Raw genomic sequence first — 27,914 nt, 5'->3', positions numbered from 1 at the left:
AAGAAGTAAATGTTACATTTTTGTCTTTTTTTGCTGATCCGAAAATTGATCCCATCCGTGACTTAAAACCGTGATCCGATCCGAACCGTGAGATTTTTGATCTGTTGCACCACTAGTTAGCACTGTCCTCACATTAAGAACATCCTCACATCCTGGGTTTTAATCTACTGACCGGCTTGGGTCTTTCTGTGTGGAGTGTATGTTTTTTTGTTTGTTTTTTTCCTGTGAAAGTGGGACTTAAACAAAGCAAACTAGACTCAGATGTTGCCTCCAGTGTCGCAGGGTTACACCTTCCTATAGGAAAAGCAACTACAGGTCATGTTGTAGCAACAACACCACAGCAACAAGGATAAAGGACATTACACACAGAAGAAAAACACCCCACACTTCAGGATTTTTTTTGGATTCAAACTTGTTGTAACGTATAAACAAAACGTATAAAAAAATCAAGTGACGATGAGCTGGTCCTGACGTTTCTAAACAGAAACAGAGATTCTGGATTAATCCATTTTCAAGTTGAAGCTGTATCATGACCGCTTACATATTTCAGGTTGTTACCATTTCTATATCATTATATATCCAGCATCTGTGCATGTCTTGAGCTGTGAGTGCATTTGTTGGGAAATGCAGTAATGTGATTGGCTGGACCTGTTTATTTGCATGTGAAAAATGGAGCTTGGTTCAAAAATAGTCCAGAAATATTTTAACGCAGGACATATTCACAATCACTTTAGACATCCAGTCTTTAAAGGACTTCAGGATGGAGGTTTTTTTTTTTTTTTTAATCTGGTTTGCTCCATCCATTTTCTTTCTCCTTTCCTTTTACCTTTCAGTAAAATAACTGTTATTTAAGTGGTTCATATCCAATGTAATCATCTCAGCTTTAGCGTTCACGCACACCAGTGCAGGAGTGAAAATGCAAATGATAGCACCCATTGGGGCGGAGTCTCCGTGGGGATTAAACACGGGGCTGTAAATCATAGTTAAGGGGAATACGCAGTGCTTGAAAGCATACATGTCGAGATTGGTTAATTAAACAAAATCAGCTGTTACGCTGACAGTTTGGCCTAAAGCCTACAGAAGACGCAGGGCCACCCAGGTTTACAGGAAGATCCATCACCCTGGGATAACTCTGCTTCCAATTCTCCAACATGCGTATCATTATTTGAATCACATGAAAATAGTCCGTATGTCGCGAGTTTAGGAAATATGACTAAGTCTGATATTTTGACCTGATGGAGCGTGACACAGTGCTCCTCCAAACTCTTCTATTGTTTTAGTCATTCTTGTGGTTTTTCATTTTTCTCTTTTTGAATCCTCACCACAGTAATAGCAGCCTTTCATCCTCACAACACTTTGGAAGTCCTTAGCATAATATTGATGTGCTATGAGTTTTGCAAGCTAGTTTTGTTCCATTATGTGTCTGTTAATTTAAACAAAATGGTATTTGGGTTATTTGTAACTATTTTTCAGTAAAAACACAATTTAAAGAGGTTTTTATAATGGCTAATTGGAGTAAAACACGATGAGCATCAACCTAAATGCAGTGTAACAATGTAACCAGTGTTATCTATGAGGACTGTTTCCGGACTTTGCTCTCATACTATGGGGAACTTGCTGGGTGCACTGAGCAGCTCCTCATGTTTGACTTACTGCATTTTAAACCAATGCAAACGGGCTCCTGTGCTGTCTTCCAATATACCAGTTGCACATCTCTCCAAATGCTCCGACAACCAACTTGAGCATAAGGATGATTCGCCAACAGACCGGTCGTACCACACGTAAAACAGGACAGGGATGCTGTCTTCTGCTGGCCACTGTGAGGGTTACTGGTGGGCGCGGCCCAGTGGTGCTAGAATAAAGGAAACCGTCTCCAGTCAGGTGCTCTTCAGTCACCCAGCACTGTATATCTGAAAGTGGACAGTTTCATGATTCTGAGTTGAGGGTAAACATGCTGCATACGTGACTGAGTCTGTGTGCGCTTGAATAACTAGGACAGGAGCTGGTCCTGCTTTGCTCTGTCTCGTTGAAATGCACACCACCTCAGCCATTCCTCTCTTCACCACATTCAGCCGAGGGACTAAAACTAGTTGTCTGTTCATCAGAAAGCCCAACTTGAGTCTTTGTCCTCGGCGACTCTTAAGTGTAACTCTAGTCTCACAGATGCAAATTACAGTTTCACCTATGCCACGGGTTAACAAAGAATCCCTCTCTTCTGGAGTCTTTGTTTCTTTTGGGTCCCTCCCCGCTATCAGAAGTCCTTCTAACCACAGAGGCAGTCGGGCTATTGTGTTTTACTTCTTTTTTTTTTTTTTTCTTTTTTGTTGGGTTGCAGTAAGTAAGAGCCCAGTCGGTGCTTCTCAGGTTATACCACCCTCTTTAATGCTTTATACTCTCTGACTCTAATGGAACCTAATATGACTTCTAACAGGAGCAGTGTTACAGTTAAACGAGAGTCAAAGTACTTAAAAAGAGGTGGAAAAAACCACACCATTTTTTTTTTTTTAAACTAATAAATCATTTTGGTTCTTCCCCTCTCAGCTTTTCATCTCCAGTCCTGGTGTCTTTGATACAGTGTTACGCACTTTATTGTGTTCTGTTGTTCAACAAAGGAAAAAGGTCTCTGGACATTGGTTAGGAAATCTTGACTAGAGTCGTCTTTTTGCATAGATGATGATGTTTTGTGAATGTTGTATTTAAAATATAACAGAAATATATAAGCAACTATTTAGAACATATAAACAAATCTTTATCAGTGTTTTTCACTTGCAAAGGTCTTCTAAAAAGGTATTAAGAATATGTGCTACATCATGATTTTATTACTTGGATAAAGAAAATGTTTTTCAGTTCATAAAAGAGGAGACTGTTTTCTCTTTGCTTGACAGTTCAGAATAATCATCTTGTATGTTATGCTGGGGCTCAGTTCATGCTCTTGAAACGAGCTGTTTAGCTGCTCTGACTTAAGGCCAACTTTCTTTGGATTGACTGGCCTTCACAAATGGAAAATTTAAAAGGCAGATGACTGTTCTTTGGTCACAGCTGATGATGCGTACCTGAGACGGTTATATATCCTATCTGACATACAGGGCTAACAGTAGAAAAAACTGTCTGAAACGGCACATTTAGAGCATTTGATGACTGAGCTTTTTGGTTCAGGGTAAAACGTACACTGACCTGATATTTTCACTGCGTATGTATATGATAGAAAATAAGAAGGTGCGTAATCTGTTTCCTTCTAGTCGTAGTTTTAGCAGTTTGATAAAATTATTGAAAGTAACTTATAACAGTAACATTACTAGCCTTCATTAAACTTAGTGGTTTAGTATTTATAGACATTATTGGTGTGTGACCTGATCCACATGGCAGAAACTATTCACCGGCCACTTCATTAGGCACATCATTAGGCTCGCTAACTGCTTGTTAAAACACACATCTAATCAATCAATCACATGGCAGTTATGCAGTGCTATTTAGTAGACATGGTCAGGATGATCTGCTGCAGATCAAATGGCATAGGAATGGGGAAGGAAGGTGATTTAAGTGACTTAACGTGGCATGGTTGATGGTCTTTGGAGTATTTCAGAAGCTGCTGATGTTCTGGGAATTTCCCACGGAAACATCTCTGGAGTTCACAGGGAACGGTCTGAAAAAGGGGAAAATATCGAGTGAGCGGCAGGACTTTGGGTGAAAATGAAAATTTCTCTTAATGATCTTTTTCATTTTCAGCCTTTAAGTTCTTTTGAACAAGAGGGGGTGACACCATGAAACAAAATAAGTCTGCTAACTGTGTGTGTTGATGGGTGCATTTATTTTTGCAAGACTCTACTTTGCTATTGTGAGTCAAAGTGCATTTCTAATGAGTTGAATCTTGTCGAACAGGATGCTCTTGAATGTGGGTAAACATTCGCTGTAGCTGTCTTCCTAATCACCCGTACCAACTCCTTGCAGGTGGAGAAGATCCGCCAGGTGAAGGCCAAGTCTCTGTACCTGCAGGTGGAGAAACTCCACCAGAGTCTCACCAAGCTGGACAGCACCATTGCTGCTGTAAGCCAGGTGTTGGATGAGGGCCACCACCTGGATGTGTTGCTGGCGAGGGAGCGAATGCTCACTCAGATCCATGAACTCAAGGCCCTCAGAGGCTTGCTGCAGCCACAAGAGGACGACCGCTTCATGTTCACTCCTCCAGACCAGGTCAGCATTAGAACGATCGCAAGCCAGTCTTAGCTTACCTCATTTCACTGTTCAGTATTTTCACATTTACAAATAAATGTTATAACACAGAAGCTCAATTAACTGCATCAATGGTCCCTGCAGGCTCTCTACATTGCCATCCAGTCCATGGGCCTGATTAGCAGTGGGGCTTTTGCCCCCGTGACCAAAGCCCACGGTGAGGGTCTGAAAAGTGCCCTTCGCAGTAAGCCTACCTCCTTCACTGTGGTTGGATACGATCACGATGGCGAGCCACGTCTTTCAGGTGGGGACGCGCTGTCTGCAATAGTCATGTCGGTTACAGATGGTAACGTGTCCACAGCTGATGTAACGGATCACCAGAACGGCTCGTACACCGTCGGCTACCTGCCAAAATGTGAGGGGGAGCATCTCCTGTCCGTGCTGGTGTGCAACCAGCACATCCAGGGCAGCCCCTTCAAGGTGATTGTGAAGTCTGGGCGGAGCTATGGGTCACTCGGCACCCAAGTGTCATCCTTTGGCTGTGAGGGCGAGGGAGACGGTCAACTTTGTCGACCCTGGGGCATCTGTGTGGACAAGGAGGGATACGTGGTGGTGGCTGATCGCAGCAACAACCGTATACAGGTAGGTTTGTTATTGTGATGTCATCACTAACGGAAAGACTTAGAAATAGCACTTTATTGAATTAAAGAGTGAGCATGAATTTTAGATATAAAATACAAGGAACAGCTTGGTTTGAGGTGTTTGAGTGATGCTTAGCATGAAAGCATTAGCTGTGTTTACATTAGCGTGAGTGCATGAATGAGTCTTGCAGTATGGAGCGCTGTGAAACTTTTAAAGAGTAATAAAGCGGTGTTTTCTCTCCAGATATTCAAGCCTTGCGGTGCCTTCCACCATAAGTTTGGCTCTCTGGGTTCTCGACCTGGTCAGTTTGATCGTCCGGCTGGGGTTGCATGTGACTCTCAGAGGCGAATTGTTGTGGCTGATAAGGACAATCACCGTGTGCAGGTATGAAAGCCCCGTTAGAGATGATCAAGACAGCTGGAATTGCCTTTGACTTTCCATTATTCACAGAAAAATTAGGTGGGAGGGTAAAGCCCTTTAAAAAGTCAGCTTTTGATAAAACATAGCTCCTCACGCTTACTTTCTGTCTACTCCTCATGTAAACATAAGAGGCTCTAAAATGTTTGCTCTCTCTGACAGGTGTTTACTTTCGAAGGCCAGTTCCTGCTGAAGTTTGGGGAAAAGGGTACCAAGAATGGGCAGTTTAATTATCCCTGGGATGTGGCTGTCAACTCTGAGGGTAAGATCCTGGTCTCAGACACCCGAAACCATCGTGTGCAGCTCTTTGCCCCTGACGGTTCTTTCCTCAACAAGTACGGGTTTGAAGGGGCCCTGTGGAAACACTTCGACTCTCCCAGAGGTGTAGCCTTTAACCACGAAGACCACCTGGTGGTGACCGACTTCAACAACCACCGCCTCTTGGTTATTCGACCAGATTGCCAGTCTGCTCGCTTCCTGGGCTCCGAGGGCACCGGGAACGGACAGTTTCTGCGTCCCCAGGGCGTCGCCGTGGACCAAGAGAACCGCATCATCGTGGCCGACTCCCGCAACCACCGAATCCAAATATTCGAGCCCAACGGAAACTTCTTATGCAAATTCGGATCGCAGGGGAGCAGCTTCGGACAGATGGATCGCCCCTCCGGTGTGGCCGTGTCGCCCGATGGAGCCATTGTGGTCGTTGACTTTGGAAATAATCGCATCCTCAAGTTCTAAAAGGAAAAAAACGACCTTTTTTTGTATTCTCTCCCTACCTTTGCCTTTTTTTTTTTTTTTTTTTTTTTTTTTTTTTTGCAGTTTTTCCGATGAAGGAAACGGTGGAGAGAGAATGGATCGGCAGAAAGGAGGAGAGCTCAAAGATGATTGGGAGCATGCTGAAAAGAAGGGAAATTGAAACTATAGATTATTTTTGTCATTTTCATTTCTATTCTTTAAAAAAAATCTGATACCTGTGATATATACATCAAAGGGGGACCTCTAAAAATTGATAATCAATAGAAAAAGAGCCATATTTCCCTTCCTCTGCCTCAGCTGTTCCGAATTCTCTGTCGGCTCTCCTTAAGGAAACATCTCAGGGAATTTCTCACTTGTTCAAATCTTGTACTCTCTGCTCCGTACCTACCTCATTTACCTTATGAATGTACACAGTCTCCAAGCAGAGGTTTTTGTCCGTGAAGTTTTACAAAGAAGAAAAGTCTACCTCTATACTTTGTTATTTAAGAGAGACAAAAAAACAATAGACTCTACATTTAATATTTGCACAGGATTAATAGAATTCTTTCTGTGCATTTGGAAATTTGAGTAAACCTCCTGAATGTTGTTGCTGAGACAATACTCAGACCGCTGTAGAGGTTGCATGATTCGCCCTAATTAGAAGGCTTGGCTGAGAGGAAACTCGTAGAATAGCGTCTTTTGATGTTTGTAGTTTTGCTTTTTTTTTTGTTTTGTTTTTGTTTCTTTTTTTTTTTTTTTGCTCTCGCATTTAACGTTGTCTTTGTGTGGCTCTGTGGTGGTGTTAGTGTCATGATAGCCTAAGAAGTCTGTGTGAAGCAATGCCAAACTTGATAGACTTAAAATGAGCTCAGGTCATTAATTAACTGTAACCTCAGGCTCTCCCTCTAGCTTTACTGGCTAAGGCTTTTATGATGAATTTACTGATGTGTAGAAATATAAAGTTCAGGAGGTCAGATTTTACATAGCCCCTCTAATGATATGAATTCTTTGAATAATACCCCATAAACCCCGGCCTCACCTCTAACCCACTGACTGGATTAGTAATTACTACCCAGTCAGTTAAAGAGAGAGTAATATGCAAGGAAAGCAGCATCCTTTGTGTGGTCTCCCAATAGGAGGACTAGATAAAGGATTTTAGAATTGAATCTTCCAAGATCTGTACCTAATAGATTTGTCTGAACGTTTAATTAAGAAAATAAATTAAAATGGTTATTTAAGTAATCGAATGACACCCTTATGATGAGGCGTGCTGTGTGACGAAAGCCTCGGAAATGGACACCTCATTTGGCCATTCAGATGACATTAATGACATCAGATTAAAGGCCTAACATTACAATCCTCTGCATTCACATTGTGGTTCAAAGCCACTTTCTTTGGCTCCAGGGGCCAAGTATTCAGTCCTGTCCAATGAGAGAGGACGACCTCCAAAGCCCGGCCCTACTTATTGATGCTTGGAGTTGAGACGCCTCCAGACTGAACGCTAGTAGATCAATTCCTCTAAAGATGGAGGTCTACAGAATAACTACTAGAGTCAACCAAAGTTAGAAATCCTGCACAATGGCCAACGGAAGATTTGGCGATTTTAAAGCAAATCAGAATCTCAATTGTAAAACATTTCTCAAATAATCATTGTTGATGAGAAGTCTAAAAGTTGATAACACTCATTGAAATGAGTTGTGGGTTTTGAAGAAGAACACGTGCTTGGGTGCACAAGTACTTCCACTTCCCACTAAGACACAGGCACTGCCTGTGTGAGTGCATTTTTAAATTAGATCCTTGTCATAGAGTACAGGAGATACTTGCACCAAAGAGAAATTCTCCCTCCCCCCTCACATTTATCACCCCCAGCTCATCGAGCAGTGCCACAGTTTTACCATAGGCTCAAAGTAGCGTCTTTGGTCATCCTCGCACATATCCAGATTCCCATAAAGTGATGGAGACTCATTTGTGGTGAAAGCACTATGGGAATCCCCTTGTCCTTCAATCTACCTCTCACCACAAACACCAGACTATTGCAGTTTTGTTAACCACTTCCTTAGCCTTGCAAAGTTCTTGAACTATTAAATATTGGCTGACTGGCTCTCACCTCTGAGGTGAGGTCTGTCTGCACGTGATCAGGATTTCCATCCTCTCATCTCACATTTCCTTTACCTCAGAACTGTTTCATATACCTCAACTCTTAAAAAATACCTCAAGTTTGTCACTCGTTGCTACTGTGCATGTAAACCTTCAAATACCTCTACTTTTGTTATTCATTCTGAATAGATCATGTTTACTCTTTTATTTATGCATACCTCCTAGGATATTTATACCTCATTCACATACCGCACAATACAGTACATGCCCCATAGTTCTAGGACCAAAGATCCACGGTACTGTTCAAAGTTTGAATGAAATGCGCTTTATGGTCATCGCTCCATGCTCGTAAACCTGAACAGCCCTTGGTTTGTTGCATCTACTGTAAATGTCGGGGTATGTTTATGCTTTTTCTCACCAAGAAACCAAATGATTCAGACGAAAGCATTGTGCCAAAATGATTTGTGATAGTTCTGTGCCAAGCAGAGTTAAAATTTTTTGGACCATGCCTTTGTAGGCGACTAATGTCACTGGACTATTATCAAAGATACAAATGTTAAATCAGAGCACCTGAGGATAAATCCTCTTCCTCTGACTGGATGCACTTAAGAGGGCTGGGCCCCGTTTACCTTTACCTCATGATGATAATGGACATGTCCATTCCACTTGTAAGTTGTTCTAGTGAGCCGGGGGTGAGGGCAAGAGGAAATGTCCTCTTTTAAAGCGTTACCATCACATGTCCGCCTTTTTTGACTGCACATGAATTACCTCTTATTTCAGCACAATATTGCCGCGTGGATTTTCAGGATGCTTTGTGTTGGCTCTTCCAGAGGAGTAGCCTCTGGGAGTATCCTTTCAGACTGGTGGTTTAAAGCAGTGATTCCCAACTGAGCAAAACCTGTTCCCCAATAAAGATCGAGTGAAGATGAAGAAATGTGAGGTGTAAAGTTAACAAAAAATAAATCCGGAAAAAGCTGCAAAATGATTAACTAGTATCAAAGTGAGAAAATGGTTGGAAAGCTTGATGGTAGGCCAATGGCATGCAATGTAGTTACAACTTTAATCTGTTGTTTCTACACAAATTTAAATGAATACTTATAATTTAAATGTTATATGATGTCCCTGAAAATCACATTTAAACTGTTCACTACCCTTGTACTAATTTTTGTATGAAATAGATTTTTTTTTTTTCCCCCCACTTTTTAAAAGGTGGTGGTGGTGGTGGTGGTGATGGGGGGGGGGGGGGGTAAAATATCTGAGGATATTCTGAGGAATCAATGGAGTCACCAGAGACAGTCTTGCATTTCAGATTTTCAACATCATTTGTATCATTTCAAGATGGGATTTCATTTAATTTGGGTTAGAATATCACAGTTGTCACCTCCTTTTTAAATCTTTGTTTTCTTGGTTTCCATGGTGACACGTACCCACTTTCTCTGGATAAAATCGTAGACTGTATACAAAAGAGACTTGGCTAACATGATGGCATCCACTGTTATGTGAATCTCGCAAAAACCACATTTTTGATGAGGGGCAGGTCAGATTGTGAATCTTACTATTTGGCTAACGAGTAGTTAATCATAAATCATTAGCCAATGAGCGTACCACGGATAGGCCTCCATTTAAAAACATGGTATGTACAAGATTTATAAAATGGACTTTAGTATGACTTGAGACAGGTGGCTGAGCACAAACTTAGGAGGAAAGACAAGACAGCCATTTCCTCACATATTTCTGAAGGACCAGAAGCCTTTTTTAGAACTATAGCTATCGCCATCTAGTGGCCTTTGGATAGAATGCAGGTTTAAGGCACTGACGTATCTGCTTCGTTTTTCCATTCAAAAGCTACGTCCATGTTTCATTATACTCTGTGGTGAAAATTCTGCTTCTGACAAATGACTCACAAATTTGCGCTCGGTCACAATTCATGTCTATGAATAAAAATGTAAAAAACACAATCGATCAAGAAGACAAAAATTAGCCGCTATGTTTTTTGGGATTTTTCTTTGACAGTTTCTGGTTTGGTGCGAGACCAGGCTGTAGTACATGATGGATGAACTGTTAAATTGTTTGCCAAAACCATAGCCAAACAGTTGAATGGCAGTATGGATAAACAAATAAAACTGAATGGGTAAACAAAGGATGTAAAGGACACCTTAAACTGCTAGCTAAAATTATTTTTCCAATTTTTATAAAACATCTGTTATTTGACTAAAAGTACAGGTAGCAGATAAATTGTTAGCTAATAGCTTGGATTGAATAGTTAAAATAGCCAGATGGAATGTCAAAAAAATTAAAATGTAGTAGTAGTAATAGTAGTAGTAATAGCTACAGGTAGCGAATGAATGGCGGGAACATCGTGAAATAGGTTGGAATCACTGGTTTAAACAAATGCATGACAGGATTGTGGATGTAGCTATTAGCACATTTAACCACTGCTGCTTTGACTACAACACCCAGTTTCAACCAGTAAAGTAGAACATTTTTTTTCCTCTTCTTCTCAGTATTACTCTTTGACATGTTTGTTCATGTTGCATCGGGTTTTATTTTTTAATTAAGATTACAGAATTCTATCTTTAAGATCCTTAGGTCTTCACTCTTAAAGAGGAAAAAAATGTATTTTAAACCTTTTTTTTTTTTTTAATTTTGTTGCATGCTTTAAAAAGTCTATGTATTATACTGATGTCTCTTTAGATAGATGATAAACTGAGATGGAGTGGGTAGCTGATTATTGGGGTGGTGTTTCCAAAATGGATACCCAAAAATGCGTGTGTGTTTGAGCGCGCGAGTGTGTGTTAGGATTGCGTTGGATGGAATTAACCGTTGACTTTTGTGATTGTATTTCCTGTTCTCTAGAGGCTCTGCAAAGCACCCACTGTTTGGGTAGCCATACTTTGAATCCACAGAAACAACCGGCAGAGTTTTGACTAGCGTGACCCTCGACCGTTAGTAATGAATTTTCCTCAACTCCCTCTAAAATGCTTTATATGAGCGGGCATATAGGAATGCTGTCCTTTCATGCTGAAGTGATGTAAAAACCTTCCCTGCTCAAATTTAAGATGAGAAATCCTTTTAGTAGGTGTGAGGAACAGCACAAACTAAAAAAATCGCCTCCCCTTCTTGAATTCGAACCCGACAGCGTGCAGGGATGGCCGCTGAGCACATGATCAGTCGACTGTGGCCCTGCTCTGCGTTGCTTTTTGTTTTGTTTTTTTGTTTCTTTGTGCTACCATTTTATTTCTGGCCTCCCACAATTTAACAGGAGAGAACAAAGCAAAGCCAGGTGTGCGAGGTCATAGACCTGCTTTTAAATGATTGTATACGCTTAAGAAAAGAACGAGGGGGAAAAAAAGGGGTTGGGATGTGTTTAGAAAGGAAAAAGACAAAACTCAGGTAGTTCTCAGCAGCGCTGTGCTGCAGGTGTCTCATTGAATCGTGTAGTGATAATGTAGTGACTTTTTTTCTCCCCACCCCCCACTGTTATGATCTCTGTACTAGTCTGATTCTTTTTGTGTGTCCACTTGCATATATAAAACAAATAATTTCTCAATTTGAAAATGCTTTCAATTTGTACCCTGATTTTATTTTTCTTTCCCCTCTGGTTCAAGTTTTGGTTTGTTTATTTTTATCTTTAACAAAAAGTACAACTATTCACACCACTTGATGCTCATTGGCCCTTTTAGAATGTATTTTGTGAAGAAAAGGCTTAAATGGCATCTTGCTGCTCACTCGCCGGCGCCATCTGCTGGTGGCAGATACACGACACGGCAGAGACCACAGAAAATCTGTGTTACCACCGGCCGAGGTGGGAGCCGTCTCGTCCTGTCAGCTGTATCCTGTTCTTCCAGCAGCTGGTTGTTGCGTGTCAAGTGGGCGCCATGTGCGTGTGTCTGCGTGTTTGCGCTGCATCTGTGTCGTCTGTGCAGAAATCCACTGAATGTATCCTCCTCGCAGTCCAAGAGCTGGGGTGAGCCAGCGTGGCCAGCTGAGTTTAGATGGGTGCTGCTGGTGCTTTCTCATCCACGCTGCAGTGTGTGTTGTTATCAGTTCAATCTCAGTGTGTGTGTTTTTACACATGTGTGCACACACATGCACGTTGTAATGGATGGAAGTGCAAATGTCAGGTCTTCAGTCTAAATAAGGCATCGGAGACTATAAGATAACGGCCACGTGCTGCTCTCTCTGCACTCTGTGGACTTTAAACATTTCCTATGCAGTTTTTTTTGGGGGTTTTCTTTGTTTACACTTAAATAAAGTTGTGTTTCTTTGACTTAAATCTCCTGTGAGTGGTTTTTTGTTTTGTTTTTTTGCTCTTAGGCCACGCTAAAACACTTGAGGATTGCTTCACACAGCCCTGTTTCATCACATGTGGGCCAGCCCAGTGAAATTCTTTTAAAATAATTTTTTTTCCTTTTGAGATTTTTGGTTTTTGTTTAGTGAGCCACCCATTTTCAAAGCTTGACACTACACATTCAATAATCAGTGAAACCTTGACACAACCACTGTTAGTACTGCAACCGAGACCTCACTCTGATAACACTACAGCTAACAACTGCTTCCTAATGAAAAAACACAATATTCATGCCCAGTTCTGTGCAGTTCTCAAACGGTGTGGCTCAGACGTCCACTGAGCCTTTTGTCGACCAATCCTGGCTTACTTCCCCAGACAGTATATTGGTATTTACAGTGTATGCAGTCCAGTGGAAAAACTAAGCACACCCAACAATTCAGTAGCTTGTAGCACCACTTTATCAGCAATAACATCAACTAATCTTCTGCATGACTTTATCTGTCCATCACATTGTTGTGGATGAGTTTTGGCCCTCTCTTCTTTACAGTGTTGATATTTGTGGTTTATCAGTCAGACTGAGGTCTGGACTTTGAACCACTGTTGCACCTTGATTTGTTTGGGGTCGCTGTCCCGAGCTGGGTCATGAAACTGGAAAATCTTTAGCTGGTAAACAACATAATAGTGTGTATTAAAGCAGACATTTAGAGCCTAAATAACTGAATGTAAGGGTCTGTGTTAAGTTTCTTAAGTTTCAGTTAAAGATTCCAGGAATAACTGAGTAAACGGGTAAACCTGCCCTAGGCTGGATTCCCCCCCCCCCCTCCCCCCCCCCGCCCCACCCAAGCTTACTATTTAACTGGATTGGACAGACACTGGTTTCACTGGGGGAGGGAAGCAAGCACTTCATCCTATTAGGCAATCATCCTTTCTTTGCTAACAGCTTTACAGTCCCCACTGTAAGGAAACAATGAGAAGTTTAAAAATATGTGAAGAAATGGAGCAGTATTGTTTGATTAAAATTGTGCATTAAGTTATAAAAGTCTCATGGAACTCATGTTGATGGTCCTTGATTAGCGCATTCTGGGCTGTCATCGCCATCTAGTGGACACGATGGGTAAAAATCTTTGTTCAAAGTTACAAGATCACGAGACAAGCTCACATGCAGGACTGAACTCCAGACCGGCGATGATCGTGTCAGCACTTCACAGACTATTTGTGCACTGCAAAGTTTTTAACCTGTTCGACTATATCCTTTGTTACAACCTGGCCTACTGCTGGGGTAGGTTGTAAACATTTAAACCTTCTTAGTAACCACATCTTAGTAATTTTGTCGTGCACAGACCAACACTCCCAACATGTTTCTGGATTTTATACAGCAAAAAGCACTCGCCTCTGACTTTTAAATCAGTCAGCTATAGCTACAAAACATGTGCAATAGGCTAAAAGAAGAAGAGTCTAGGGAAAACTCATAATGAACTTTTTAAGGTGTTGTGTGGAATTTTGAAAACTGCATCTAGTGAGACCGCAGCCCCATCTACACACAATGATTATTTTTATTTTGTAAAAGACCTCACAGCTGAAGTGTCAGAATAGCAACAAGATATGGTACTAAAATCACCATCTCCTTGAGATACATCATTTAAACTAATGCAAAATTGCATAATGTAGAGCGAAAACCTCATTCACCCCACTGGAAGTTTACATTAAACATCAGTAATGCAAAAAGCTTCTCTCTAATGTTGCTTTTCAGTGAAACGTCTCGCTACATCATTACTTCTTACAGAGCTCCTATGTGCATCAAGTGGGTGTCTCATTTAGTTTTCTTTATCACATAGCAAGAAAAATGAAATTAATAATTTAGAAAGCTGGTATAAGCTGGTTAAGCATATTCTCCAGGGTGCTGATGGTCTATATTTGTGTTTAAGGGCTCTCAGGGGAAACCTAAAGATGACTACATTTTAGAGTCTATTTGAATTAAAGACCTTAAAGCAGATTTAGATTAGTCTTTAATGTAATAGTCCACACCTTCACATCCTCTCTGCTGGACTCCTATCTCCAAAAACAGCAGATGGGGTTTCGTGAATTTAAGTAAAATATATGAAAAGGCTTTGAAAGGACTGTACACAAAAAACAATCACTGTTTTAGAGAAAAGGAGTCATTAAGAAAACCTTTAGGTACTAAGGTAATCCAGGGTTGGGTGATGCATGCATAGACTGCCCATACATAGCCCAATTTGGCAGCCGCTATTTTTGTTTGTTGTTGTTTGTTGTTTCATTAGAAAGAAATGGAAAGCATATTTGGGTGACAGTGGAGCGCTGACAGCAAACGGCTAGCAAGCTTGTTTATCTAGGTATGTTGCTGGTGACTCATTTCTTAGTTGAGTAAACAGGGGGAGGGCGGACATTAGACAAGGAAGACTCAGATATCAAGTTACATTTGAGAACCATTAAATTGACGGCGTTAAAAACTGTCTCAACTTATAAAGGTGTTGTTGTTGTTTTTTGCTATCATTAGCTTTATTTTCTTTTTTGGCAACAAATAATAAAATTCAGTTAGCTGCTAACACCCCCTCCTTATTTCATGATTTGGTTTGGTCCAGGTGCACGCACTCGGCTCGTTGGGTTTCAAAAAAGAAAAGAGAGACAGGTGGAAAATAAACTCCTAGAGAAGTCCACATGAAAGAAACTGCTTATTAGTTAGCTTCATTCCTAACAGAAGATAACGTTTGTGTTATTTTAGCCAGCACGCAGACACTTTGGACATTTGAGTGTTAAATAACTAATCTGCCGACCTGCTGCCCGGCTAAACCGATCAACCCTCTGGCTCAGGCTCAGTCCCACTCCCATCTCCCCACACTCCTGACCCTTAACCAGGCCCACTGATATCTGAAGGGCCTTCGAATCCCTATTGATCCTCTAGTGAGTCTACCTAATCACACGACATGAGCCAAGGTGTAAAAACGGGTGTGGGTCACCAAAGTCAAAATCTGGGACTCTCCACCAGTTGCTCTTAAAACTGAAAAAGCTTCTCGGATGAAAGGTGAAACGTCTTCAAGAAACCTAAAAGGGTCCAGACACCTTTCTCTCCAAGATTATTTAGGTTATATTTACCAATACTAAATATTATAAATTAAAATCTTTAAACAATTTTACACAATTTTATTGAATTATTATTATAATTATTATTTTATTTACTTCATTCCAAAAAGTTAATGTTTATTTTGGTGTAAGGAACCAATCAATGTTAAAAACAAAACAAACAAACCCTGATAATGTTGATAATTTCATTAACAACATTAAAATGAAGAAAAATGGCTTCACATCGCTCATCAATCTAATCAAAAAAATTATTTATCTAAGCAGAATATTGATCCATGTCTGCACAGTGTTATATTTCTGATTCCTGGTGGCACCCCTGCCTCTTATCACTAAGAGTAGCCCAGCCATCCTTTGGACAAGGCTCGTTTTCATTTCTTGGATCTGGGATCCTATTCTGTGGCCTTCAAAAACAAAACCCTAACATTACTATACCTGATAAAATTTCCCGACTACTGATAAAAGCAAGGAAAGCAAACCTATTAGTATAATTAAGTACAAAACTGCCTAAAATCTTCGTCTGACAATAGCATTAAACTTTTTTGGCCGTTTCTCTGAAAGCAAAATTGATCAACGATGGTGCAGATCAATCAAAAATAGACATGGAGGTCCACTGTGCAGCACTGGGAGGGTGGAACCACTGAACCTGAAGGCAGCTGTTTTAAATGTGAGCTGTATAATGGAGGGTATTTTAATCCTCTCAAGTTTTTCCATTTCTAAATCTGATTGTGTTTTGACGTCTGTATTGAGCGGCTCTTTTCTTCTACAGTTCCCGTGAGCTGGAGTGTTTTTCTGACTGCCACTCTCTCGCCCTCGAGGATGGAAAAAAGTGCATCCAATGCAGTCGAATGCAGTTCCCTTTCTCTACAACTTGATGTCAGCAGTGCTACACCTCACTTCCTAAGTGCTCCACTGTGGGTTAATTATGACACAGTGGATTTGTGGTATGATACCGTGTTGATGCAGTGACTGCGCTCTGATCAAGATGAGGTTTGCAAGCTGTGTGAAATGCAGGTCTTCTGTGGGCCATAAAAGTGATGATGATGATGATGAGCTCTCTTGTTGTGTAAAGTCCTCTTCTGGTCCTCGAGCAGAGAGAGGGGGATTCTTACAAAAGAAACAGCTGTTTGGACAGACATGAGTTGTGAACCGCAGGTTTGCAGAATCACAATGACAAGGAGCGGCGCGGCGTCACTGATCAAACACAACAGCAGGCTGCTGGGACCCCGAGCGTCTCCTGAGCTCAGAGTTGGGAAAACAGGAGCACCTGTATGTGCGAGCCCCCAGCAGATGGCTGGGAGGTCCTGAGTTGGTGTGTCAGTGTTTTTCGTGTGGATTTCTGCATCCACTGTGTTTATGAGTGACTGTACACGGCTCTCAGAGGAGCCAATTAGCTGCAGCAGACTGAGAAGGCCCCGCAGAGCACCGAGATCCAGACTGCTTCGCCTTGGTGGCGGCTCAAACTCGACTGTTCTGCCAGAATCCGCCGAAAGCTTCAGTCACCTTTAGCCACCAAAGAGCTGAAAGATAGTTTCACAGTTTTTAGTAGTTAATAAGAGGGAAAAAATGAAAAATAACCGAATCAAGAAATCATGAAGAAATTGAAGTAATGATTAAAATGCATGAGGACCTTTCAGATAGCTAGCTAGCTCCATTAAAACCACTAACAAGTTAAAAATGGAGGTTTAACGTGAGGTTCAACAGCACATTCCCATTACGGTCCCATTAAAAATGATTCTTTTTAACCCTTTCCCCCTCTGACACCTACTTTAGGAAACCCTGGTTTCTGTTTTCTGAAATGAGCAGTTTCTGTCACATGGCTGGGCGAGGGTGAGCATTACAGCACTACACAGTAGTGCTGTGCAATACTGCAAGTTTATATAGCTTCATAGGGCTACCCTCAGAGACACATTGCATGTATATTGCGGTGTCAAATCAGATCAAATCTCAGTCATGATGATCTCAAGTGGGGGCAAAAGGGAAGGAGAAGGGAAGAAAGTGCATCATAACTCCAATACACTTTACTGGGTAAAAAGTCATTTTGAGTCATCTATGCGCTGCTACGTTTGCTGTGAATGAGTTAAGAAGTTTCTTTCTTTCTTCTTGGAGGGACCTGATTTTTCACCTGATACTCCGAGGCGTGGGCGGATTTGGCCGACCCCATTCGTACGGAGCGGAGCTGGCAGCTGACGCAGTCTTGACGTTGAGGCGATGACGGGCGTGACGTCCTCGAGGCTCCAGAGGAATGTGACCATCCCTTCCACCCTCCCCCCCCACCCTTTATGTGCCTTCACATCCAATTGAAGCCTCTGAGTTGAGGTGGTGTCAGGAAGGCGGTAAAGAGGGGGCAGATGTGTGGCACGAGTGGCAGGGAGAGGAAACCACAGAGAGAGAGATGCACATCGATTTTGTCTTGTATTTCACAGTCTTCAAAGACTTTTCAAGCACATTGACCCCAACTCACAGCCAAGAAATGTTTACGCTCCGCCTCATCACAGAGACAACCAGAAAACAAGCCTGCCCATGAGATAATGAGGCTTTCCACTCAGACAGATAACAAGACACACACAGTGAAGGCAGGGAAAAACAAAAAAAATCAAAAAACTTCTCCTGACCGGACTGACATAAAAACATTTTATGCATTTCCCCCCATTTTATTTTTCATTTAGCTCTCATGCGTTGTCTTAAGTTGCTAATGTCTGCTCCATCTTTTACTGTGCGCGGTGTCATGTAATGTGTGCAGTTGGATTTTTCTCTGTTGGCTCTTTTCATGCCTGCTGAACAGAGCTGTGGACAGAAATGCACAGACAGATTTTGCTCAGCAGGGAGCTAAAAATAAGGTGTTAAAGTCATCCTTATGTCCAGATGCAGCAACTGTTAGTTCTCTGTGGTTGCTTCTGGGACCGTTTGTGTCAGGCCAAGACTTTACCTCATCCACCTCATCTATAAGGAACAAGCAGTTTAAAAAAGGAAGCTAAAACATCAAAAACTGTCATTCACTGAGTAACCACTTGAGTCTGGCTCCAAAAGTGAGTAAGTCCCCCAAAGACTCAATTTTTGAAATACCCAAAAAGTTTTAAGCCCTTTGTGATTGGTTGCTGACATTAAAGTTGATTGCCAGTCCTCAGTTACACAATGCTGAATGTTCACCTTTTCCAGTTTTGGAAACAGAGTTTCAATCCCAGTGGGGTGCCTGCAAGTCAGGAGGTAGAGCAGATCATCTACTACAGAAAATTGACGGTTTGATCCCTACCTGCTCCAGTCTGCATGCTAAATATCCTTGTCCATCTGTGTGAATGTTAGAAAGCAAGCACAGATAAAATAGCTTGTATGAATTGGTAAATGAGGCATGCTGTATGAAGTGCTTTGAGTGCTCGGGTAGAGTAGAAAAGCACTACATAAGAACCAGTCCATTTACAATTCAGTGGTTAGTTTATGATTGTTTGCGAACAAATCTGCAATTTCCATACAAAGTAAAGGTGACACTGGCAATTAGCTAGCAACCATAGCAATCCCAAGGAGGTTTTTGGCCCTTATTCTAACTAATTTCACCCAACGACCCCCAGTAACTACTTGCCAAACAGTTGGGGAACATACATTTTTCCTTTGCAATCAGATTGCCAGCAGGTCTGCAACTGGTCTCCAAGCCTGCTTGAGCTAGCTCTTATTAGTATTGTGGCTTAGCATTATTGCATTGTTAGAGGCTGCTAGCTGCCTGGATTACGAGGAAAGTGCTTACAGTCTGCTGTCACCCACACTTAAGACTCTTAAGATCTCTCAAGACTATTTGTGTTTTTAATTCAAATATGTGAAAACAGGGCTCGCTGTGTGGTTAATATTGCCACAAGGCATTCAAGAAAGTTTTGCTACAGACTCCCAATCGAGCTTGCTAGTCTTAGTTCATAACTGACATCTTTTCTTCCAAATGTACTCACTCCCCCCTCCAAAAAACAAAGATGGCCATAATGCCAAACTTGAGACTTCATATCTTTTAAATACAGTGTCAGTACTCACTGGCACTGGACCACCTCTGAAATATTTCATGTATACAAGCTAACCTTCTTAACGGAAGCAAAGACCCATTTTCAGGACAGTCCATGAGTTTCACTCTCACACACAAACCCACTCTCATACATCCTGAGCACACTTACTCACCCAACTCTTCTACACAGATGACAACAATACTCAATGAATGCTAACCTAAGAAGTTCATGCCCCCTTTTCTAGTGAGGAAGATTGAAGTGACATGTTGAGTCATGCTTTCGCTCATTTTCCTTCCTGGTAGTTTGGGTTTTTTTTGGTAACCCCTCTTTTCAGAAGATGGGATAGAGCCGTGTGGAAGACACTGTGCTGCTGTAGCAGCTGGAGCCATAGGGTAAGTTATAGACGTATACAATGAACTTTATTTCTTCCCATGTTGATTTCATCATGACATCTTCATCTTTCTCCCATCCTGTCAGGGAGTCATGGCAACTCCACAATTGCACCATTGTCAGACACAATGTGAGTAATGTGAGGCGGGACATAAATCAATACAGACTCACAGCAGCCTTGTAACCTCAAAGTTTGCCTAGGCTGACCACTTCTCTACGTGGTCATCGTGCATCACAGCTGTTTATAAGACACACACACACACACACACACACACACACACACACACACACACACACACACACACACACACACACACACACACATTTGAGCAAGCCTTCATAGAAAGCAGTGCACTGACAACCACATGAAGTGACCGGTGCAACATAGAGTCATGTTGGAGCCCACTGACCCCTGCTGTTCTGGGCACAGTTATTCTCCGGTGCAAATTACCTGTCCATCCATCCCACGTACCCTCTTAGCACAAGGAGACTGACTTTGGATGACTGACTTTCCTTCACAGATGTAACCCCCTCCTTTCCAGAGATTAGGCTTCTTTCATTTGTGTTTATGAGCAGTAAAGTCACAGAGGAAGCATAGGAATGAAAATATATCTAAATCCTGTTAAACCTCACCACACACAGATCTGTGTTGTACATAAATGTAAGAATAAAAACATGATTCTGCAGGAATATGTTCCAAATCAGTGTTATATGGATTAATACTACTACTGAAACACACAAACTAAACTGTATAATCTACTATAGTACATCATATTCTATAAAATAATGTTTGTGTGACTCTCCTGTGAGGACCACATATCTCTAAATCTATATCTCTGTGTTGGCAAAACAGTTGTTTTAACTTGAGTGATTACGCAGAGATGCTGAAAGTGCTAGCTGAGGTTTGACCTATTCAGCACGCCTGTTTTGTTTTTGTTTTTTTCAAATTTGATGTCTCCTCTTGATCGTCGAAGTTTCCTTGCTAAAATGCTAAAGTAGTTACTAATAACCTTTTCACACTCCATCTTTTCTACATCAAAGATGTTTGCCAAGGTGGTTGGCGAGAAGAAACCCATGTCATGATGACAAATCATAGAAGGTTGTTTACCAGGAAATGCTTTCTGTTTCCAAAGTGCAACTTGTAACTGATCTCAGAGCAGTAAAAGTAGAGCCAGAGGCAGCTTTCATTGCGCGCCTCCCATTAGTTTGTGTCAAACACCACAGGCTTATCCATAATGTGCATGTGCAAACAAACAGAAAAGCTGCTAAACTGTTAGCTCGGAGAGCACCAGGCATTGTTACCGCACCTGTGAAATGGAGACATGCTACAGTTTTCAGCAGGATCCAAGGCGAGAACAGCTTTCAGAGACAAAAGCGAACTGCGGTCACAAGATGGCAGCGATGCAAAGAATGGAAGCAAATAGGCAAGAAGCTTGATAAGAGGATGGGGAATATCACTTTCACTTTTTAATTGATAATTGGTGACTGTTTTTAGATATGACTAGGTAAGCCCTGCTTGCCCTGAAAGGAAAAATTACAGGCGACTGTTCTGCTAGCGACCAAAGCAATGACCACAAGGTTTTTTGGTCCACCACCAGCCTCCAGGAACCGCCTCCAAAAGCAAATGTTTCCCTAGCAACTGGTGGTTGCATCACATTCAATATGGCGGACAACTCTAATGTGTGCATGATGTCATATGAGAATCTCAAAACTGAAATGTTTAAAAGTTTGTTCATGTGGTGTCAGAATCCAAGTGACCGAAAAATTCATATGACGGTCCCCTGAAGGTAAACACCAGCTCCCTCCTCGATTGTCTTTCCCTTTTCACGTAAATGACCTCCTTGACTCCGCGCTCAAACCAGCGTTCCTCCCTGTCCAGGATAAGTACATCCTCATGCCTCAAAGAGTGTCCACTGGCCTGTAGGTGTAAAAAGACTGCGGAGTCCTGGCCTGACGAGTTAGCTCTTTTGTGTTGTGCCATCCGCCTCCCCAACAGTTGTTTGGTTTCCCGAGGCGATTGTTTAGCTTTTAGATGTCCCCCATTACTGATAGAAATCTCACAGTCTAAGAAGTCTAACCTGTCCTTTTTTATGTCGTCCGTGGTGAATGTGTTGGTCCACCGAGTTACTGTGATCAGTGAACTGTGGTACATCCTGAGATTTGATTTTCACCCAGGTGTCATCCACATACCTGAACTGATGACTTGGTGTTCCAGGGTAGGATAACAGAGCCCTCTTTTCCACTCCTTTCATGTACAAGTTGTCCACAATGAGTGAAACTGCCCAATTGCATTTCATGCACTGGCTTGTGGACAGTAATACAGAAAGTTTTTCCAAGCAGCTGCAGTTTTGAGGTCTCCACATTTGAACTCACAGCAGGACGCAAAGGAAAAGACACAGGCTTCCTGCTAAAACATAAAACATCTTTACATTTTCAGTATAAATATTCATCTATTCACTTGTTTTTTGGTCTATGTCTTGCTTCCAGATAAGCTCAGTCTCTCCAGAGACTGGCTTAATTTAACAATTTGTCTGTTTTTTAATAATTCACCCAGCCAATTTGTGATTTCCCCCCCACTCCTCTTGTTTGTTAAATCAACCCCCTAGAAGTCAGCCATGCATAAACAAGTGCTGCTGTCAATATAATACTTTTATTTATTCATTCAGCATGTCTCTTCATCTTTCTTGTTCTTGTTTCCTGCTAGTCTGTCAACAGCCTGAAGACTGAATGAACTACTCTTAAAAACTAAACTCCATGTAGCCGGTGTGAAAAAGTCAGCACACATGCATACATGCACGCAGGTCATCACATGAACACAGATCAATCATCATCACCCATTTTCCTGCATCTGTGTCACGATTGTGTTCTTTTCTGGGTCCTTTCTCTTAACCTCCCACTCATTCATAGAGTTTTCCATTTGTTTCTTCCTCTCTGGTGACTGTGGAAAAGCCACTGGTGAAGAGCATCAAAGTTTGTTTCATGCTGAGGCTTTTATTCTGAACCTCTGATGCGCTGTAGATGAATTTGCTGGATTTTTAAAGCCTTGTGGCCTGTTTTATAAATTAGTCTAAGTAATGAGAGCTCAGACCTTAGTCACGTGCATTTTTGATAGATCCATCCTTCCACTGGATCTATCATCCTTCCACTTTATAAGACAACAAGAAAACATTAGACATCTCATGCATAAACTCCTGGGATACATCAAATGGGCATGAATGGAGAGGAAAACCCAGCAAAAACCGAAAGACATCCGGCTCAGTGACAAAAAGTACTGCAAAATTATGTTCTGATACCAGCTGTCCTTGAAACGCCCATAAAAAAGGTAAAAAGTCAGACACACACGAGCAGCTGAGGCAGGAAACACTCACACGCCTCAAGCAAATCAACAGCACTGCTCTCTACGGGAAGCTTAAACTTTTAAGCTTTCAATTTTGGATGTTGCCCTAACTCATGGGTGTATCTCAAGCAAATTAGGTGTAGGATACGGTGAAGTCACAAGTGAGGAAATAGTTTAGCTGCTCTGAGGTTCACTGTTTTTTGTGGATTTACACACCTGAATTTAACCAGATGTCAGCAGATGTTTAATGAGTTGTCCTGGCTGATTTCCATCCTCTACACTGACAGTACACAGTTTATTCTGTCTTTATATTAGACACTGTACAGCTGGTATAAAGGTGGAAGTCAGTGAATAAACTCAGCATCAGCTTAAATTCAGATTAATCTCTGCGACACTTGATGTAACCTAACTCTGACCATGAGCACCACAGCTGCTGTGCACCAGTCACACACTGTTCTTTACTTTAAATCCATCACAGTACAGCAAACTGAACTGTTTATCCTGCAGAGGATTTTCATGCAGTCTTTAAATAACACAGTTAGTCTACCTCAGTTAGTCTACCTCAGTTTGTCTACCTCAGTTAGTCTACAGCATGTTTCACAATATAAAAAAAACCCATAATGTTAAATGTACAGACCCAATATCTGCTTTAAAAACATAAAGACTTAGATGTAAGCTTTACATTCCCATTTCTTAAATCCCACTGAGCAGTCATTACCGTTACATCTAACCTCTTTTCTTCCTCTCCTGCCCTCTTTCTTATCTTTTTCCATCTCTGAGTGAAGTTAGCTGGACCTTTAGCTAGCAACACACTGTGAGACAAACTGCACACAGTTTGTGTATTTGCTGATGTTTGTTGAGCTCATAGAAACGCTGCATTTAAAATTACCTGCCACTTAAAAAGTCACTCTCTTTATGTTCTCTCTTTATCCTTTGTCGCGCTAGCTAGATGCTGAAGTTGCAATTACAACTTATGTAGACCTGCACTGTTGGTCTGGTGTTATGCTAAAAAAAACAAAAAACTCCAAACAAAAAACAAAACATCCACTAGTTACCCAGATGATTCATAAAATAAAGAGACTGGGTCATTATTTGCCATAGATTACCAGGATCCGCCTCTTAAGTCTGATATCATTAGCCGTTTCCGGGTCCCAACTAGTTTTATTTCCCAAACTCAAACAAACACCTGTTAAACACACAAACACATTATTATTATTATTATGTAATAATAATAATAATTATTATTATGTAATAATTATGCAATCAGTTCCACTTGTCTTACTGTTTGCACAGTAGTTCACAGTTTTCAAAATATAAAAATATAATTTGGTGGGGATAAGAAAAAGAAGTTGAGTCTGAGGGTTCAGGTGGTAACTGTTCTTAGCATTTATTTTATTTAGATATGACTGATTTTAAGGACCCAAGTTGTTAATGATCTACAGGGGACACGTGGGTAAACCTTCGTTCATGACGGAGACAAACCGCACCTTGACATAAATGATATGTGCTCAACATGTAAAAGTCATCTGATAGCGAGATAAGGGACTGCAATACAGTCTTTGTTTCATTGCAGGTAATCATTCAGTCAATATCACCTGAGGACGGCAAACACGGAGCTGTTGGCACAACAAACCACTGAGTGATTAGGTTTCCAGGGGCAGGGTTGGGGTCGTAGTCATTCAGGTTTTAGTTGTGCTGTATATCCTCACATGCATTTGTTTGTTCTGGATAAGTGAAACTACTGTTTTCTAATAGATTTACTTTTCTTTTTTTAAAGGTAACAATAACAGGTCTGTCATAATAATATGTCACAATAACATGTCAGTGTTCAAGCTTGATGCTCAGTTGGCTTTGAAAATCAGGTCAGCACAATAAAAAAAAAGAAAAGCAGCTTACAAAACCAAACCAGAGCCCTAATTTCACACATGCTGCTAATGTTCCCTTCTTTCTTGATGCAGGAGAAGAAAAAAATAAGCACAGCTCACAGAAAGCGTGGCCTCTTTTCTTTTTCACAGAATTGAGATTTAAACTTCGGAGCCAGATTTGCGAAAGCCGACGTGTGTCAGTTGACACCACAATATCTGCAAAGTCTCTGGGCCCATCAAATATTGAAGGGATGTGCATTAAAAATGCACGAGGTTAACAATAGTGAGTTGTTTCTCTGATCCTTTTCCCACTGATCACCTTTAAAGGACCCAGACAAGCGGGCGCTTACACAACGAGCCCTCGCACGAACATGAATCATCGCCAATACGGTTTCCAGTGCAATTTCACTCGATCGGTTTTATTTCTCTGGGAGCACACGGTGTTATTGACGTCGAACAAATTGAAAAGAAGGTTGTTTTTTTTCTCTTTTTTAGATGGCAGTACCTTTTTTATTATTGGAAGAATATGTCAAACATCTTCCACTTTACATCTTTAGAGGAGCCGTGACCCTGAGACCATTTCTCTGTCATCAGCACTTCAGTCTGCATCTGTAATTATACACTGCAGGTTTATGCATATTTAGATATTACGCTTCACTGCATTTACCCAAAGGCTCCAGTTTTTCTGCATTCCAGCTGGATACATTGCTCTTAAACTGATAGTTGAAGAGAATGGCAGAAATACATTTAAAGTGCAAATGTTCTTTGATATCTCTGCCGTCTCCCTACCTCTCTCTTCCTTTGCTCCCAACTCTATTTCCTCTTCCTTTATTCCCTTTTCTCTTTCGTTCTTACTCTGTAACAAAAGTTTGGAATAAAAACTAATGAAGACCAGGGAGACTTCATAATGGCACGTCACCACAAAGGTCTGCAGGCTTTCATGAATTAAGACGGAATGACAGTGAAGGATTTTTTCATCTTCATCATTATTATGATGATGACTTGACTTGAGCTAGAAACTCATGTGATATTTGGTGTAAAATGAGGAGCAGACCGATAACCTTCCACCATGCATAGACCCCTGTGTGAATATCCCTCTGCAACAGCAGAAGCACCGCCATATGCTGTTGTGATTGTTGTGTGTCTCAAGGCTGCTGTATTTTGACATGCAGTGATTGTGGATGAATCCATCAGGTTGAACAGGACAGGGGGATCAAGAGATTAGAAGCTTTACTGCCGTCCTCGCTGTCAGCATGGAGGACAAGTGATGTGACGCTGCTGGGAGAACTGTAGTACATTTTTAAAGAGGCAGTTATGGATGGATGCGTGCCTTTTTTTTGCATTCTCAAACGCATGCTAAATCTTTCACTTTGACAGCAAAAACACTGGTGATCAGTGGCACTACAAAAAACACGGAAGTGCCACAGGGTAAAAGTTAAAAATTTAAAATGTTGACACTTTATGGAAAAGCTAAGATTGGGTCTGCGGCTTAAACTGAGAGCACTGGTTTGTTGCCTAAGCTAGATATCCTTGACTCATACACGATTGTTAAAGTTACTTATTGCAAATTCCTATTTTAAAAAGCTTTCTTTACATTTCTTAAGAAAATGTCAAGAAAAAAACTTCAGTTTTTTATTTCCAAAAACATCTGTGTGCAGTACTTTGTTGAAGTGATATCAGCTGAAGCTTAAGCAGGGCTGGGCTGTACTTTTGTCAAATATCAGCTTGTACCACTAGGTGGTGTAATGAGCTATTTAGCCAGGAAATGCATGCCCACTGGTGGTGATAGCGTTAGTGAAATTATTCAGAGTGTAATGAGTACAACATCTTTTGGGGACAGAGTTTACTGTTATAGATTATTTTTCATGACCTAAGCCAAACTAATACAAAGCTTTATGGAAGGATGCACAAAATAATGAAGTGGAAAACTGAACATGAGCCGAAGGGTCGTTTTCCACTGACTTCTATGTAATTGTAATTTGTAAAGACTGATGTATACCACTACTGACCATTAGAAAGAATCCAGGTTTAAAGGACTCCTGCAATCCATTAAACTAAATCCACTGTTATGCTTAGATATTAGTAAAATTATTATCCTTACACCTGAACCTATTATTATTATTATTGTTATTAATTAATAAATTAGACTACTGGTGTCCTGTTGTTTTCAAAAAATAAACAAAAAGAAAAATTAAAGAGTGTTTGTTCACCAGAACAGTGAATATTAGTGCATTAGATAAGAAATTGGGGGAAGACGCACATTAATGTACCCTTGGTCAAACTCAGGCTGCTGCAGTGAGCCTTGCAGCATATGGTTTCTCTTTAAACCAGGTGAGCTAAACTGGTGCCAGTGCCCTATTCTATTCACAGATGATGTTGTAGAGAGCATAACGTTCACCAAGGTGTCTCCAGACTGTGAACCTGCTCTCATCTGTGCAGAGAATCGGGTGCCAGTGGTGGACCTGCTAGTTCTGGTGATCTCTGGTGAATGCCAGTTGAGCTGCTAGGCTGTGACTACATCCCACCCTCACGGACACTAAGACCTTTGGTCAGAAACATGCCCATGAATAACCTGCTCGAGGTCATTCTGGCAGTGCTCCTCCTGTTCCTTCTTATGGACCAGATAGCGCTCCTGCTGCTTGGTTGAAGTCATTCTACGGACTTCTCGAGCTCTCCTCGTGTATCTCCCGGCATCTCCTCTACACTCTTGAACTGTGCAGGGAGACAGTAAAAATTCCTGGAGCTGGAGTCCCTGTGCAACCTAAATGGGCTAGGGAACGTGCCATGCCACCAGCAGTGAGAAGGACACCAGTGAAAAGCAAAACTAAAGAAAAAACCAGTGAGGAGGATTATGCAATGGTCTGTGGCCACCACCTGCTAAACGGTTCCCTTTT

The 27,914-nt window shown here is 41.3% G+C and overlaps 1 protein-coding gene across 1 annotated transcript in view; it reads left to right on the top strand.

Moving 5' to 3' along the window:
• The window catches only part of trim71 (tripartite motif containing 71, E3 ubiquitin protein ligase), a 36,924-nt gene extending 27,645 nt beyond the window's left edge, over positions 1–9,279 (top strand). The window contains exons 4-7 of the mRNA XM_086279480.1: positions 3,949–4,191; positions 4,315–4,812; positions 5,056–5,196; positions 5,392–9,279. Coding sequence (XP_086135606.1) covers positions 3,949–4,191; positions 4,315–4,812; positions 5,056–5,196; positions 5,392–5,964 — 1,455 coding nt within the window. The 3' untranslated portion in view covers positions 5,965–9,279. The remainder of the gene's footprint in view (positions 1–3,948; positions 4,192–4,314; positions 4,813–5,055; positions 5,197–5,391) is intronic.
• Positions 9,280–27,914: the final 18,635 nt, after the last annotated feature.

This window comes from Aulonocara sp. 'chitande type north' Nkhata Bay, linkage group LG22 (assembly GCF_057382095.1).
Source record: "Aulonocara sp. 'chitande type north' Nkhata Bay isolate Kocher_YH1m ecotype deep benthic linkage group LG22, A_spYH_male_GT1.1, whole genome shotgun sequence".
NCBI lineage: Eukaryota > Metazoa > Chordata > Actinopteri > Cichliformes > Cichlidae > Aulonocara > Aulonocara sp. 'chitande type north' Nkhata Bay.
The sequence above is the reverse complement of the archived record's forward strand: the minus strand, read 5'-3'. Positions and strand labels throughout refer to the sequence as shown.